Source organism: Vanellus vanellus (genome assembly GCF_965231255.1).
Source record: "Vanellus vanellus genome assembly, chromosome: 3".
Classification (NCBI taxonomy): domain Eukaryota; kingdom Metazoa; phylum Chordata; class Aves; order Charadriiformes; family Charadriidae; genus Vanellus; species Vanellus vanellus.
The window spans coordinates 76845987-76858756 of NC_138907.1; the positions used below are offsets into that span (position 1 = coordinate 76845987).

Consider the following 12770-nt stretch of genomic DNA (forward strand, 5'->3'; position numbering starts at 1 on the left):
AGCTCAAAGATGCCTAAAGGACTCTGTAAAGATCAGCATGGTCCCTGAAGGGCCACTGCCGAAACCACAGGTCAGTGCCTTCACAACAGGTCTGGTATGCTCTGCAGCTAATCCTTCAGCCTTCATCCCATAGTTGTCCAGGCTGGAGGACCACTCTTGTGCAGGCAGCTGAAAAACAGGTTACCTGGGTAGACAGTGTGCAGTTTGGTCTCATGTAAGCAGTCCTGGGTCAGGAGTTGGAAGTACAGAGTGTACCTTTGTGCAGACACAGCACGGGTATCCCTGCACTGCGCTCTGATTGCACTGCTGAGTACCCTTATAGCCCAGACTTCCCTCTTTTCCCAGCCCCTTCTTACCTGGGTAATAAAATTAACTGCAGCGCCTGGACTTTCACAGATGAGATTTACAAATAAAAAATATTGAGATCCCCAGGGTGTTCTGATGTCAGTCTGAAGTCCAGTAACGGCACGTCTGAAGCCAAAGCATCATTCACCCAACTCCTAACAGCCGGCCTGTCAAGCATAAGCTCTTGTGCGTGCAGTCTAGGCTTAACTGGAGCACTAGCATGCTAAGGTTGGTTTTTTTTACAGTTGAAGAAAACAAGGAGGTCTTAAAAACCCCCATTTTCTTTCTGCAGCTGTCCAGACTCCATAAGGAAGCTTCCCAGATACTATCCATATTTTGAGTAGTCCCTCTCCTAATGTTCCCATCGGAATTATCTTGGAATAAGACATGCTAACTGGTCAGCTCATCTCCCCTGTTTTGTTGTCTTTGTTGTCTTGCTACAGGAGACACAACAAGGTCCATGTCAGGGTGCCTGTAGGGGCTTCCCCACTATCGCACAACATTTGTTCTGAGGAGGTAGAGCTTGGTGTTGCAAGGACCTTCAGTGCTTGCCCACCTTGTGATGCTTAAACAAACTGTTTACCTGTCCAGAAAGAAATCTTGCACAGGAGAATAAAGATTACGTTTGAGTCTGAATTACAATTGCAGTTGCCCACATTGTTCTGCTCTGCTGCAGCTGGTTTTAGATACAAGTGGCTGCGCAAGCTTTATATTGTACTCTGCTTTATGCAGCATAGCATACTACACAACAATATGTGTGTATATATATTTTTTATATATATCATTGGTTTTATATATACTATATATCTTAAGGTAAATTATTTTGTCACTTTTGTCACAGTTCAGTCTTCTGTAAAGCTTTGCAGGAAACAATTACAATGAATCTGCCCCAATCAGTGTAGGACTGGCTGCATGTAAAGATTTGCTCTATGAAGAATGGCAGAAAAAGCCTTTTACAGGACACCTAGAAAAACACCTTTTCACGGAGTAGAGTATAGAAAATACTTTTTCCAGGATACCTAGAAAAGAATTTGCAAAAAATTCCACCAAATTTTCATTGCTGTGATTTTCAGAAAAAGTGAATCTTCTCTGTGTTTTTTTTACTCAGTTCAGAAACAATCCAGTTTGTTACTTAGAGATTATTTTTAAAAAGTTATACTGCACTATGGTGTACCAGTTACTTGTGGAGTTACCTTAACGCAGCATTGTGGGAGAAGGGAAATCCTGAGTCCACAAGAGAAACCATTGGCGGTCACCTTCCATTTCAGGCTGTGGAAGCAGAGACTAAAATATTTCCTGTTCTGTCTCAAATGAATATGTTTCAATGTCCAATTTCTAATCTTCCAGGATGCTTTGTGGTATGCAACTAACAGCTGTTGTGAGTAGCATTGTTTTTATGCTTACTGTTTTTGTTTCATGTCACACTTTTTTTTCTTTCCTCTCCTTTGCTGTCGGCTTCACTTCTGGCTCCATCAGAGAGAGCTGCAGGTCTTTGCTGCCGCTTAGTAGTCCCCTGTCATAAAGGAATGCCAAGGCTTACTGATCTGTCTGTCAAAACCAAAGATGTCTGGGAAATTCCACGAGAATCCCTACAGTTGATCAAGAGACTGGGAAATGGGCAGTTTGGGGAAGTATGGATGGGTATGGAGCAAAATAATTATTCTAAAATAGCTCTCTGTGTGGGGATTATAAGATGGAAGGTGAAAATGTAGGACACTGATCCACAAGAAAACAAATGAGCAAAACTCAAACTGTTCAGAAAAATACCTTTGGAATTCAACTTTCACTGTAATTAATGGCAAAAGAAACTGAAATTCCACGTTTCCTTGGAAGGTTTCAATTTTGATGAATTACCACTGTCTTAATAATAAATCAAGGCTCACATAGTAGTCTATTAATTATACCAAGGAGCCTTTTTCTGCAAGCTAACAAAAACCTCCTTACCTTTGGTATCCAAAAATCAGTGTTTGCAAATGAACTTTAATGCAGCACTGAAAGACGTCACCTTCCATCTTTCTCAATGCATGCATAATTTTGGATTATAAGTGTGTTTTTTTTATTAATTTCCTCTCCTATAGAGAAAGCTGATGGTTTGTGTTTTAACTTAACTGTGATTGCTACGAATAATACCCCACAAACTGTTGGATTGGCTAAAGATGCATGGGAAGTTGCACGTGATTCATTATTTCTGGAACAGAAGCTTGGTCAGGGGTGTTTCGCTGAAGTGTGGCGTGGTAAGGCAGAGAATATATTTTGCTTTGGACAGATCTTTTAAGGCCCTCTTGGCAGAAATAAACCTTTCGAGTAGAGATCTTAAAGCTCAAAGATCAGAATAGTATGAAATGTTAGTCTATATCGCCTAAAACCGTCAGACCTAGATACAGTGATCCAGGGGGAAACTTCCTTTCATTTGCACGTACTGGTATGAGAGGTTAAGGCATTAAACCTCATTAATTGCATTGGGTTTATTTGGGTGACTACACAATTGCCAGGTATTAAAATAGGAATGATGTAAGGAAACTTGTAAGGCAGAATGGCTAACCAGAAATTAATCTGGTAAGTAGACATCTTTTTTTCCTCGTGTGTTTTAGCATGGATGGAGTCAGACCCTGAAAACGTTTCCATCCGCTCTCCCAGTTTAAAAATAATGGCAAGAATCAGCAAGCTGATATTGTCAAGCTAGCTTTCCCACGCATCCACTTCTTTAAAGCTGTTTTGAAATTTGTATCTGCAGCAGAACCCTGTAACTCAATATAGAGACCCGGGACAACAGAGGCAAGACTTGCCCAGCCCAGCTGAACCCCCACTTTGAAGTTCAGAAATACTGGCATTTTCCAAATCCACTGGCATTGTTTTCTGCACACTTGCCAGCTTTACTTACTGCTCCTCTCTCCGTGGGACTCATTCTTTTAATGACTATAAAACAATAGCAATTTAAAATATACATAAATCTTAGTATAGCCATAGCATTGAAACACAACATAGTGGCCATTTAATGAGCGGTGGGCTCAATTTTTGTGCCAAACTGTATTCTCTGTAGCCTCTTTAAAATGACCGATTCAAATAAAGAATTGCTATATGTTGTTTCTTTATGTCAGAATCATTTGGTGGAGCAGTTTGGCCGCTCTTTTTGTTGCAGTGACACAAAAGTATGTACAACCAAATAACCAGAAAGCTCTCCGGGGTTCTTGCAGCTGTTTTCCGTTGCAAGACTACAGCAAGGAGCATGACAGCACGTCTGTGAAATTTATAGAATTTGTGGAATAGAAATATAGAAATTTATATAATTTCACATAATTACAGTTGACCTGCTGCAAAGAAAACTACCTGTGCTTTATATTAGCATCCCCAGATAACTGCAGTTTCACCTTCTTGTTCTCCATCTGCCTGGCTAGCTCAGTCGGTGGAGCATCTCTCATTTCGCCTCAGTGGCCCGTCCAGCCTAAACCATGACATGAATGCATGCAAGAGTTTCAAGTTGATGTTAATACTTAGTGGTCAGTTTTGTGTGCCATAGATCTTCAACTGCTGCAAGCTAAAGTAGCAAATGCAGTTTAAAAAAAAACAATCAGCTATGAGAAATACAGTGCCAAATATCTGTCAGAAATGCTTATGTTTCTTAACGTAATGTATAGTAAAAATATGTTAACAGCCTTGAAGCATTAGCAAATTGGAATAGATTAACACAGTAAAAATTAATAAAAAATGCATTAGGTAGTAACTAACTACATATGGGAGGAATTCAGAGGGAGGTCTGCTAATTTTCTATTAGAGAGAAAAATACCAAAGCACAACAAGGAAATTTAACGACTTAAACTGAAAACTGGTCTGAGAGGATAAGTTAACCTTTTTGTTTTATTTTCTTTTTTTAACTGGAGAAATTCATAGAAGTATTTAAAAACAGAACTGCTGAATATACCACTTCATGGTAATAGAACAAGTCCTGGGATTTTTATTAAGGCAATGCAAACAGATAATACACAGTTAATCCTGTTAACATACCAGGTAAAATCCTAGTTTATTAATACCAGTGACAGAAACCCTGGTGCCATGAGACCAGGGTTTCATTCCTGGTTCATATAATCTGTGGTACCTCTGCAAAGTGGCTGTGACTGACAGCACTCTGCGGTCCAGAGCCTCAGTGGCTCCAGATAAAACACTCTTCCTTTTACCCATCAGAAAAGATTTTGGCCACCCTGCTGGAAATTAGAAGGCGAAGCCGCATCCTTCCCAGCTTACGTGGGAGTGCCACTAAAGCAAAGTCCTGCTTCAGCTCTGATTTGAAGGACTGAGTGAAACTAAGACCTCAAGAGACCTCCTCAAGCACGCTGGGGTAGCGGTGGTAGTAACTCAAGACATTACTCCACACCGGTAGGGGTGACAGCACTGGGCACTGAGCTGACAGAAGAAAATCAAGGCATAGTGAAAACTGAACTTCACTGCACACTTTTGGCTAATACGTGCCTCAAGCTCCCCTCAGACAGCATTGTGTGCTGCTGCAGGGATTGCCGTGCAAGTGAGGAACGACACAGGCAGTGCGTCACCCACCGCTCCTCCCCTGTCCTAGGCCTGGCGAGGTGGCAGCTGGGACCTGACCACTTGCACAAAATCCAGCTGATTTTATGCTCTGAAAGGTCGCAAAAGCTCATAATGAAGTTGTTATGGCTTAACCGGTTCCCATGCGGCAGCTGAGCCCTGGTAACCATTAATGTGCTTTTAACAAAGACAAACCAGGCTTCTTTTACACATTACCTTTTTTGATCACTTCTTAATTTAGAGAAACTAGATCTCAGTGTGAGTCTTCACATACTTTGTAGACCTTCAGCTATCCTCACGCTTAAGTGTAGAGGAGTGATTGTTACCCAATGTGATTAATTCCTGAAGTCATTTAGTATTGTTCTGCCTTATCACACAGCAGCTCCCTGTCAACAGATCACAGGTCCCATTCAAAGCCATTTCAGCCCTGCTCTGGAGCAGGGTTCCGGCAAGTCTGGGCAAGGGACAACCAGAAGGCACTAGAAAAGTGATATTTCTGCCCATTTTCATTTTCCTTCCTTTCCCTAACCCAGTGCCTCATCCTCCACAAAAAAAACTGTTAACTTATGTGTGTGGTTTGTTTGGTTGGGTTGGTTTTTTTCCAGTCCTCCTTCTCCCCCTTGCAAATACCCGAGTGAAGCCCCACCTCCTGTGGCATGCCCTGAGTCAGCCTTCCCCAGATCTCTCCAGGTCCTTGTGCAAGCTTTCAGGTGTTACAGAAGGCCTGGTAGATGATGGCTGAAAAATGACACAACTTATCCATTTCAGTGCTGACCACAAGTAAAGAACAAAGTGAAGTGGACGGGAACCACCTTGGTTTCAACCAGCAGCTTCTGGGCTTCTGGGGATGAGGAAAGGGAGGAAAAAGGCACATTTCAGTTTGGAAACACACCCGCATTTCTAAAATGAAATGGATTCAGAATTTGTTTCTTGGGAATTTTTCTTAGAATATTTTTTTTCCTCTGAGTCAGAACAAAAACAAAATGTTAAAATGTCTTGCAAATGGAAAGTTCTGGGTTTAACCAGTTTTGTTATCCAAATCTGTGACTGGAGCTGTGTTGTTTTCTGTAGCAATTACTTGTTAGCAAGGGAATACATAAGATGGGTTTCAGCAGTCCCAAGTTTCTTACTCAGAGAAGGTTTCTGTGGACATCAGTGGAAGCATTGTCTGAGTAGGACAACGGCAATTGTGCCCCAGTGCCAATGGGAGTATTATTTTTCTGTATAATAGAAAAAGACTAAAATATGAGGGAGGCGTGGGAGGAATGTAATGATAAGGCAGCATGGGAAACAACATTTTTAAAAAATAACTATGTTAAGTGTCCTTGCTAGTTTATTCCTTGGTTGCATTAGGCATCAGGCAGAAAAAGGAGCAGAAGATGTTTAATCTAACTAAGTATCTCTGCTTGTAGGTACGTGGAACGGAAATACTAAAGTGGCTATCAAGACCCTGAAGCCTGGCACTATGTCTCCAGAATCCTTCTTAGAGGAAGCCCAAATCATGAAGAAGCTAAAACATGACAAACTGGTCCAACTTTATGCTGTGGTGTCTGAAGAACCTATCTATATTGTCACGGAGTACATGAGCAAAGGTGAAGCCAGAGCTGCTGCCCTTGATAACAATATTTTTCCTTTGTTAATGCTCCTTGGGGACACATAGGGAGGTGCAGTGTGATGCACGAACAGTGTGCGAAGCAGGAGAGAGGGAACAGGAAGCTAAATTCACCCCTGGCTTCAGAAGAATTATGAATTCAACTCTGACCTGGGCCCAGAAACTGGCATGCCCTAGATGTACAACGAAAACTTGCATTAGGTGGGGAAAGGAGAAGCTGGTGCAGCCTAAGTGCTTCCAATGGCATCAGCATCTAAACTTCCCTGACAAGTGGAGATTTGCATTTTCTAGGACTGAATGATATTACATGTTGCTTCCCAAGATCCTAGCTTTTCCCAGTGCCAGAGAGTTCATATGGTATCTTCTTTCAGTGCTTACTTGTTGCCCTAAGATTTCTTTTTCTTCTTTTAGCAATCCTGAGTTCTGCCGCATGCACCTCGCTCACATCTCACAGCTTAATTTTCAGTTTACCCCATTTATCATTTTAATACGATTGGCACATATGATTCTTTCCTCTTCCCTTTCTCCTTCTCCTTTCTCTTTTTCTTTAAGCTACTTAACCGGTAACGATACAGTAAAATGAGAAAAGGAAAACTTCTCACTCCGTCAGATCTCCAGCAGGGGTGCTGAGAGCAGAGCAAAAAATCTGCTTGTTTTGGAAAAGCAAATGAACCAAATAGGAAACATAAGTTCTCACAGGGAAGTTTCATTGTACATTGGAGGATACACTCTGAAATTTTAAGTGCATTTTTTCAGTCTATTTGGAGTCGGTTTTTATTTTCCTGGCAGGTGCCTGCCCACCTCCCTCCTCAGAGGCATCCAAGTCCTGACTAGCTCACACTTTAATCATATGTCTCAGTGACAAGCGTGTGCTTTTTCCCCTTTAAAAAAAAAGACTTCTCCAAATCCTTCTGAAGTACGTGGTTTATTTTGGCTTACATTACTAGTTTTTACTGTAACATTTTACATCTTTGGATCTGAGCTTGAGGCTGACGATTTATCAAGGGAGAAACGCCTAGTCATCTGTCTTTTACCCTTATTTATTAAACCAATACACTGACCTTATTTAAAGGAGACTGTCACATCTCTCTGTTTGAACACAAGATTGGGAAGGGAGCTATGGCATCCAAGGCTGTTTTTAAAAGCTGCAGGGAACCTCCTAGATTTCCCTTGCACAAGGAAGCTATGTCCTTATTGCTTTTGCTAAAATTGCTTTCGTTTGATCTCTGCTTTGTCTTCTTTAGTTTTGCATAGTGGTCTTCTAAAATTAATGGTTTGTGCTACATTTAGTTATGGGTTACCTAGAGAAGGAGCACTACCAATCTAAGGGAAACTAGTCTCTGTTAATGCTAGTCCCTTTGGGCTTACCAGGCTCCAGGCTGACCTTTCTTTTGGAGCAGGTTGAGCTGGGATCTGACTTTTTCCGTAGCTTGTGTGGCTTGGAACTGAGCTGATGCTTTTTAGCTAGCTGAGGCCTTTAGAGATCAGCAGGTATGTAGTTTCAAAGAGCACTGGAAAAGTTAAGAAAGATCAGCTTTCTCAGTAGTGGTAGGAAAATTAAAAACAATGTTGTTTCTGTTCCCTGCAACTGTCTTTTGACTAGTGACATATTCTTCTGCAAGCCAACCTTAAAGCAGAGTGAAACAAGTATAATAGGAGAATTCTAAGATATTGTGGGGTTTTTTGAAACTGTCCAGTTGAACTTGACATGTTGCTGTCTTTAATATTGCACATATTGCTGCACCTTCATCCTGATGAATAGCCATTGTTTCCCTAACATCTCTCTATTGTGTCAATTTTGCATTTGCAGGGAGTTTGCTAGATTTCTTAAAAGATGGAGAAGGAAGAGCTTTGAAGTTACCCAATCTGGTGGACATGGCAGCCCAGGTCTGTCTTCAGAGTATTGAGGATTTCGGTGTATATGTTTTATAGCCCGTGTATGTCTGAGTTCATTTTAAAATGCACCAATTATGTTTCATGCTTCTCGCAGGTGGCTGCAGGAATGGCGTACATCGAGCGGATGAATTACATACACAGAGATCTGCGGTCTGCAAACATTCTGGTGGGGAATGGCCTAATATGCAAGATTGCTGACTTCGGATTGGCAAGGCTGATTGAAGACAACGAATATACGGCCAGACAAGGTAGATGCAGCAACATGCATAGCACTGAGTGTCATCCCTGTGACGTGGCTTTAGAAAGCTCTCTTCCATATGCTTTGGGGTTCCTTTCAGTAAACCCTGAACTCATATTAACTCCTAGCCCAGAACTTCACTGCTGAATGCGTGTCCTGAAGAGAACATCTTATTTAGATTTGCCTTCCTTTTAAAAACTGACCACAATGAAACAAACAGGTGGGTGAAGTGACAGTAAGGACAAGATCCTTGTGGTGCCGTAACAAAGAGGATACTTTACTTATGAGCTTTGAAAGCCTGAATAGGGTAATCCAGAAAAGCTTACGTAAGCTGTTTCTTTTGTAGTGTGCCTTCTAGTATTTACTAACTGCTATCAACATTGCTGTGCTAGCCTTATTTTCTTTATTTCAGACTGGTCAAAGAATTGTGTCCCTATGCAGTGGAGCTTTCTCTCTGAGCACTATGTTTTCTCTGGGAACTTTAAAAGTTACTTCAATAGGAAAGCTGTTTCTCAGTGCCACACAGAGTGCTGGGCACAGCCTACCACTGATACACTATAAAAATGTATCAAAGAGTATTGTAGCCTTTTTTAAAAAGCATGTGTGTGTTCGGACTGAGCCACGACACAGGCTCTTTGTAGTTAGTCATTCTTTACAAGTCATGATTAGTTGTCAGATGTTGGTCCAAGTTTGCAGAGCTACAGTTTTGTTCTCTTTCTGTTGGCAGTACATTGGTAGTGCTTGCTCAATATGTGTCAGTAAATACCACTCTGTCCATTTCAGTGCCAAAGCCAAAGAGCGTTCCGTTAAACCCTGCTGTATGTCGTCAGAAAGCACGGGGCGGTTAAGTACTTCATAACCTGCATTTGCCCCTTCCAGTTCCGAGCTTTTTCTCTTTACCAGAAGCCCCTGTTTCAGCATGGATTTTGCCGTTAATTCTTAGGAATGAGCTAACCTCTTTCTGTGACTTTCGAGTGTCAACAGAAGAAACCAGAGAGTTTCCAGCATGCTTTGTCTTGGCCTGGGAGCAGCAGCTCTCGCACCATTCACAGCCCTCTGAACTGCTGTCAGCAGTACCTAGTCACAGGGACGTGGACCACAGGTTGCGTCCACCCTAAAAGCTGCCCACTTCACATTCAGATGGCGAGGCCTGATTATTTTGGGGGGGCCAATGGAGAGAGTTGACCACTATTGATTTCAGCCTGAGGGTGGGAATAGGTCCTTGCTAGAAAAAAATAGCCTCGTGTCATTCTCTCCAGAGTAACAAGAGTGTCTGCAGGCTCTGGTAGACAGAAAGTTGCCTGCTTGGCCTTCCCCTGTGTAAAACGAGACAAGTTTTCCTCGAACGAGGCAGCCAGATCCAGTCTGCAAAATGGCTTTGAAACACTGTCCTATATTATCTCTGTTTCTGTCTGGTTTACTGCCGTGTCTTTTGTTCCCTTTGGAAACCACCCAACATATAGTTTGACATGACTAATTATTTGGTTTAATAGACAAGTATGTGACCTACTTGTGGCCAGATGTCTTCAGGCTCCTGATCCCTAGGAAATCCTCTGATGACCTGTTTGCTTCCTGGTTTAAATCTCTCAAAATAGTTTTGCCCTCTTCACATGTCAGAAAGCCATGAAAACCTACCTGACTGATGCTGAGGAGAAGCTTAGATTTTTTCAGACAACAAAAATTATTGGATTTTGGGTGGGAAAACTTTGAGCTGAGAAAAACATAACGTTGGGACTGGCAGGGAGAGGGAGCGTAGTTGTGGGTATCTCCTGCCTTCTTCCACGATGGAAATCACTTGATTTGTGGAAAAAAGTGGCTGGGAAGAGAGAAATTGCTTGGCTTTTAACCTGCATCGCGGCTGATCAGGAGATCTGAATCACATTTGCCTGGCTTCATCTCATGGTGCCAGTATGGAGAAGTCACCTATCCTTCCCATACTTCAGGGCAATGGACAATACTTCCTTCCCCTGATGTCAGAGTGTCAGGATTAAGTCCTTCAGAACTACAGAATTCCTTATAAGAGAGACCTAAAGAGCTGTGATCACAGGCATCTTGTAGAAAGGTTTTCCTACCTTCACTAATTATTTTTTTTGACCCTTTCTTTAAGTGGTAGCTTGTTCTAGGGAGGGGAGCATTTTTGACCAAGCAGCACACTCTCAATTTACATTGCATTGCAATTAACCTGGCTTCCAAGCCAGCTGGGCAGCCACTGTGAGCCTAGGACCTTTAATTTATTGAGGAAGAAACGTGGTTTATAATGTGCCACGGGAATTTTTCTTCAAGTGGGACTCAGTCCTGGTTTGTTCAGTTAAACTTCAGATTTGAGCTTTGCTTGGTGGAGACCACAGTATCAGAAGGAAATGGTTGCCTCTGCTTGTTTCCCATGACCTATTACTTCAGCCTCCAAGGGGATGCATCTGGGGACTGCTCTGTTTATCTAGCTGACTACTGCTTCAGTGGGAATTTTGACACAGGAGAGCCTGGCCAGCAGAGGGGAGGGGGACGGGGAGCGCTCCAGACTGGCAGCTCCTATGGGAGAAAGGAAATGTTTTGACTTACAAAATCTTCATATTAAAGCCTTTGGCAACTGTCTCCTCAGCAGTCGTCCTTCTCTTGGCTTAAGTGTGTTAGTACAGAGCTCACTGTCGGCGTGGGGCAGAGGTGGTTTTCTCCAGCCTTGCTTGATCTCCTGCTCCCTTCCCCCACTGTCACTTTTGTCTCCGATTAAATATTTTGAAAGGAAACAGATGGGGATGCTTTGAGCCCCAGCGGGCTGGAGTGCAGGATTCCTGAACCTGTACGGGTATTACTCAGCCTGGTGGTAACGTTTTACTGACCGGTTTATTTTCTTTTTGATTTGAACAAAGGAGGCCTGACTGCCAGTGATTTATGAGACGTAAATAAAAAGCGGTTTGTTGTCTGCACAGCCATTTCTCAGCAATCGTCAGGAAGGAAAGAGATGGTCATGCCACTAATGATTTAAAGTGTGCGACTAGCAGCTATACACTGCCATTATATAACACCAAAAAAAAAAGTTCTTGGCTTGTAATGAGCATTTGGCTCCTTTTGCTTTTAGAGGAAGTGAGTAATCAAAAGGGAAAAACATGTCTGTTAAAATGACGCCCATTTTAAAGGCTACACTGGTGGACTGTATTGCAGCCTGCACCACCGGAGCTTGCTTCTTTTGACTGTTGCTGTTGCAACATCTTTCCCCCCACCAATGTCAGGCATTCAGTCTTGTTTCCTTCCATCCGTGATGCTTGTGTCAGTCCTGAAAGGCAAGCCTTAAAATCTCTAGTATCCTACAAGACAGAGAGAAACTTCCCATCGCTTCTAACACAGGATTTCCCATGCAGTTCTGCTACCCTTACAGTGATCTGGTTCGCAGCTACGTGGAGTTTTGGCCAAGCACATGGCATTTTTGTGGAGAGCGCTGAGTGCTCCACAGAGTTGCTGGGGAAGAGTTGTTACTATTCTAAGCAGTAGCAGCTGATACAAATTTAAAATTGCCTTAACAAAAAAAGAGCAGAGTTATTTTCCAGGCCTTGTTTCTGCTGCATACACTGGCAGCACTTGCAGCAATGCTGCTCCAAGCACACATGAAACAATGAGAATCTTTCTGATGCCTTCCAGACAAGTCAGAGCTATTTTGGGAGCTCCAGTACATGTTTGTAAACTCTCAGATCATTTTTTGCCTCCTTAACACTTAGAAATATCTCCTTCCTGCCCTGCTTAAAAACAAGTAATGCTTCTTATTTTGATTTCCTAGAAACGAGTGGGGATTTTTCTCCCCTTCCAGGGTCTCCCCAGTCCTTTTGAAGAGACTTAGCTCCCAGCTCACCAGCTAATCAGATCTCTCTTTTTCGCCGCTGACTCTACTGCGGGCTGTAGCGTCCAAGGCTTTGTTCCTGCTCTTTGCCTGCCGTTCCCCAGGCAAGCCGTGGAGCGGATAGGAGGAAGGACTCTCGCTTCTCAACAGCCAGCCCCTAGGGGTCCCGGAGGGGGATCACTCATAACGCTGCTACAGAGATGGCATCTGCTCTGTGAGAAGGAGCGTGGCCAGGTCAAGAGGAAGGGCAAGGGGAAGGGGGGGGTGTACAGAGAGAGGGCGAGAGGGGTGTTTAGACCCGCAGTTCCACCACT

At 42.8% G+C, this 12770-nt stretch overlaps 1 protein-coding gene across 1 annotated transcript in view; it reads left to right on the forward strand.

The window, feature by feature from the left end:
* The window catches only part of FYN (FYN proto-oncogene, Src family tyrosine kinase), a 140285-nt gene that overhangs the window by 112461 nt on the left and 15054 nt on the right, over nt 1-12770 (forward strand). Inside the window, exons 9-12 of the mRNA XM_082480601.1 lie at nt 2424-2579; nt 6294-6473; nt 8304-8380; nt 8484-8637. Coding sequence (XP_082336727.1) covers nt 2424-2579; nt 6294-6473; nt 8304-8380; nt 8484-8637 — 567 coding nt within the window. The remainder of the gene's footprint in view (nt 1-2423; nt 2580-6293; nt 6474-8303; nt 8381-8483; nt 8638-12770) is intronic.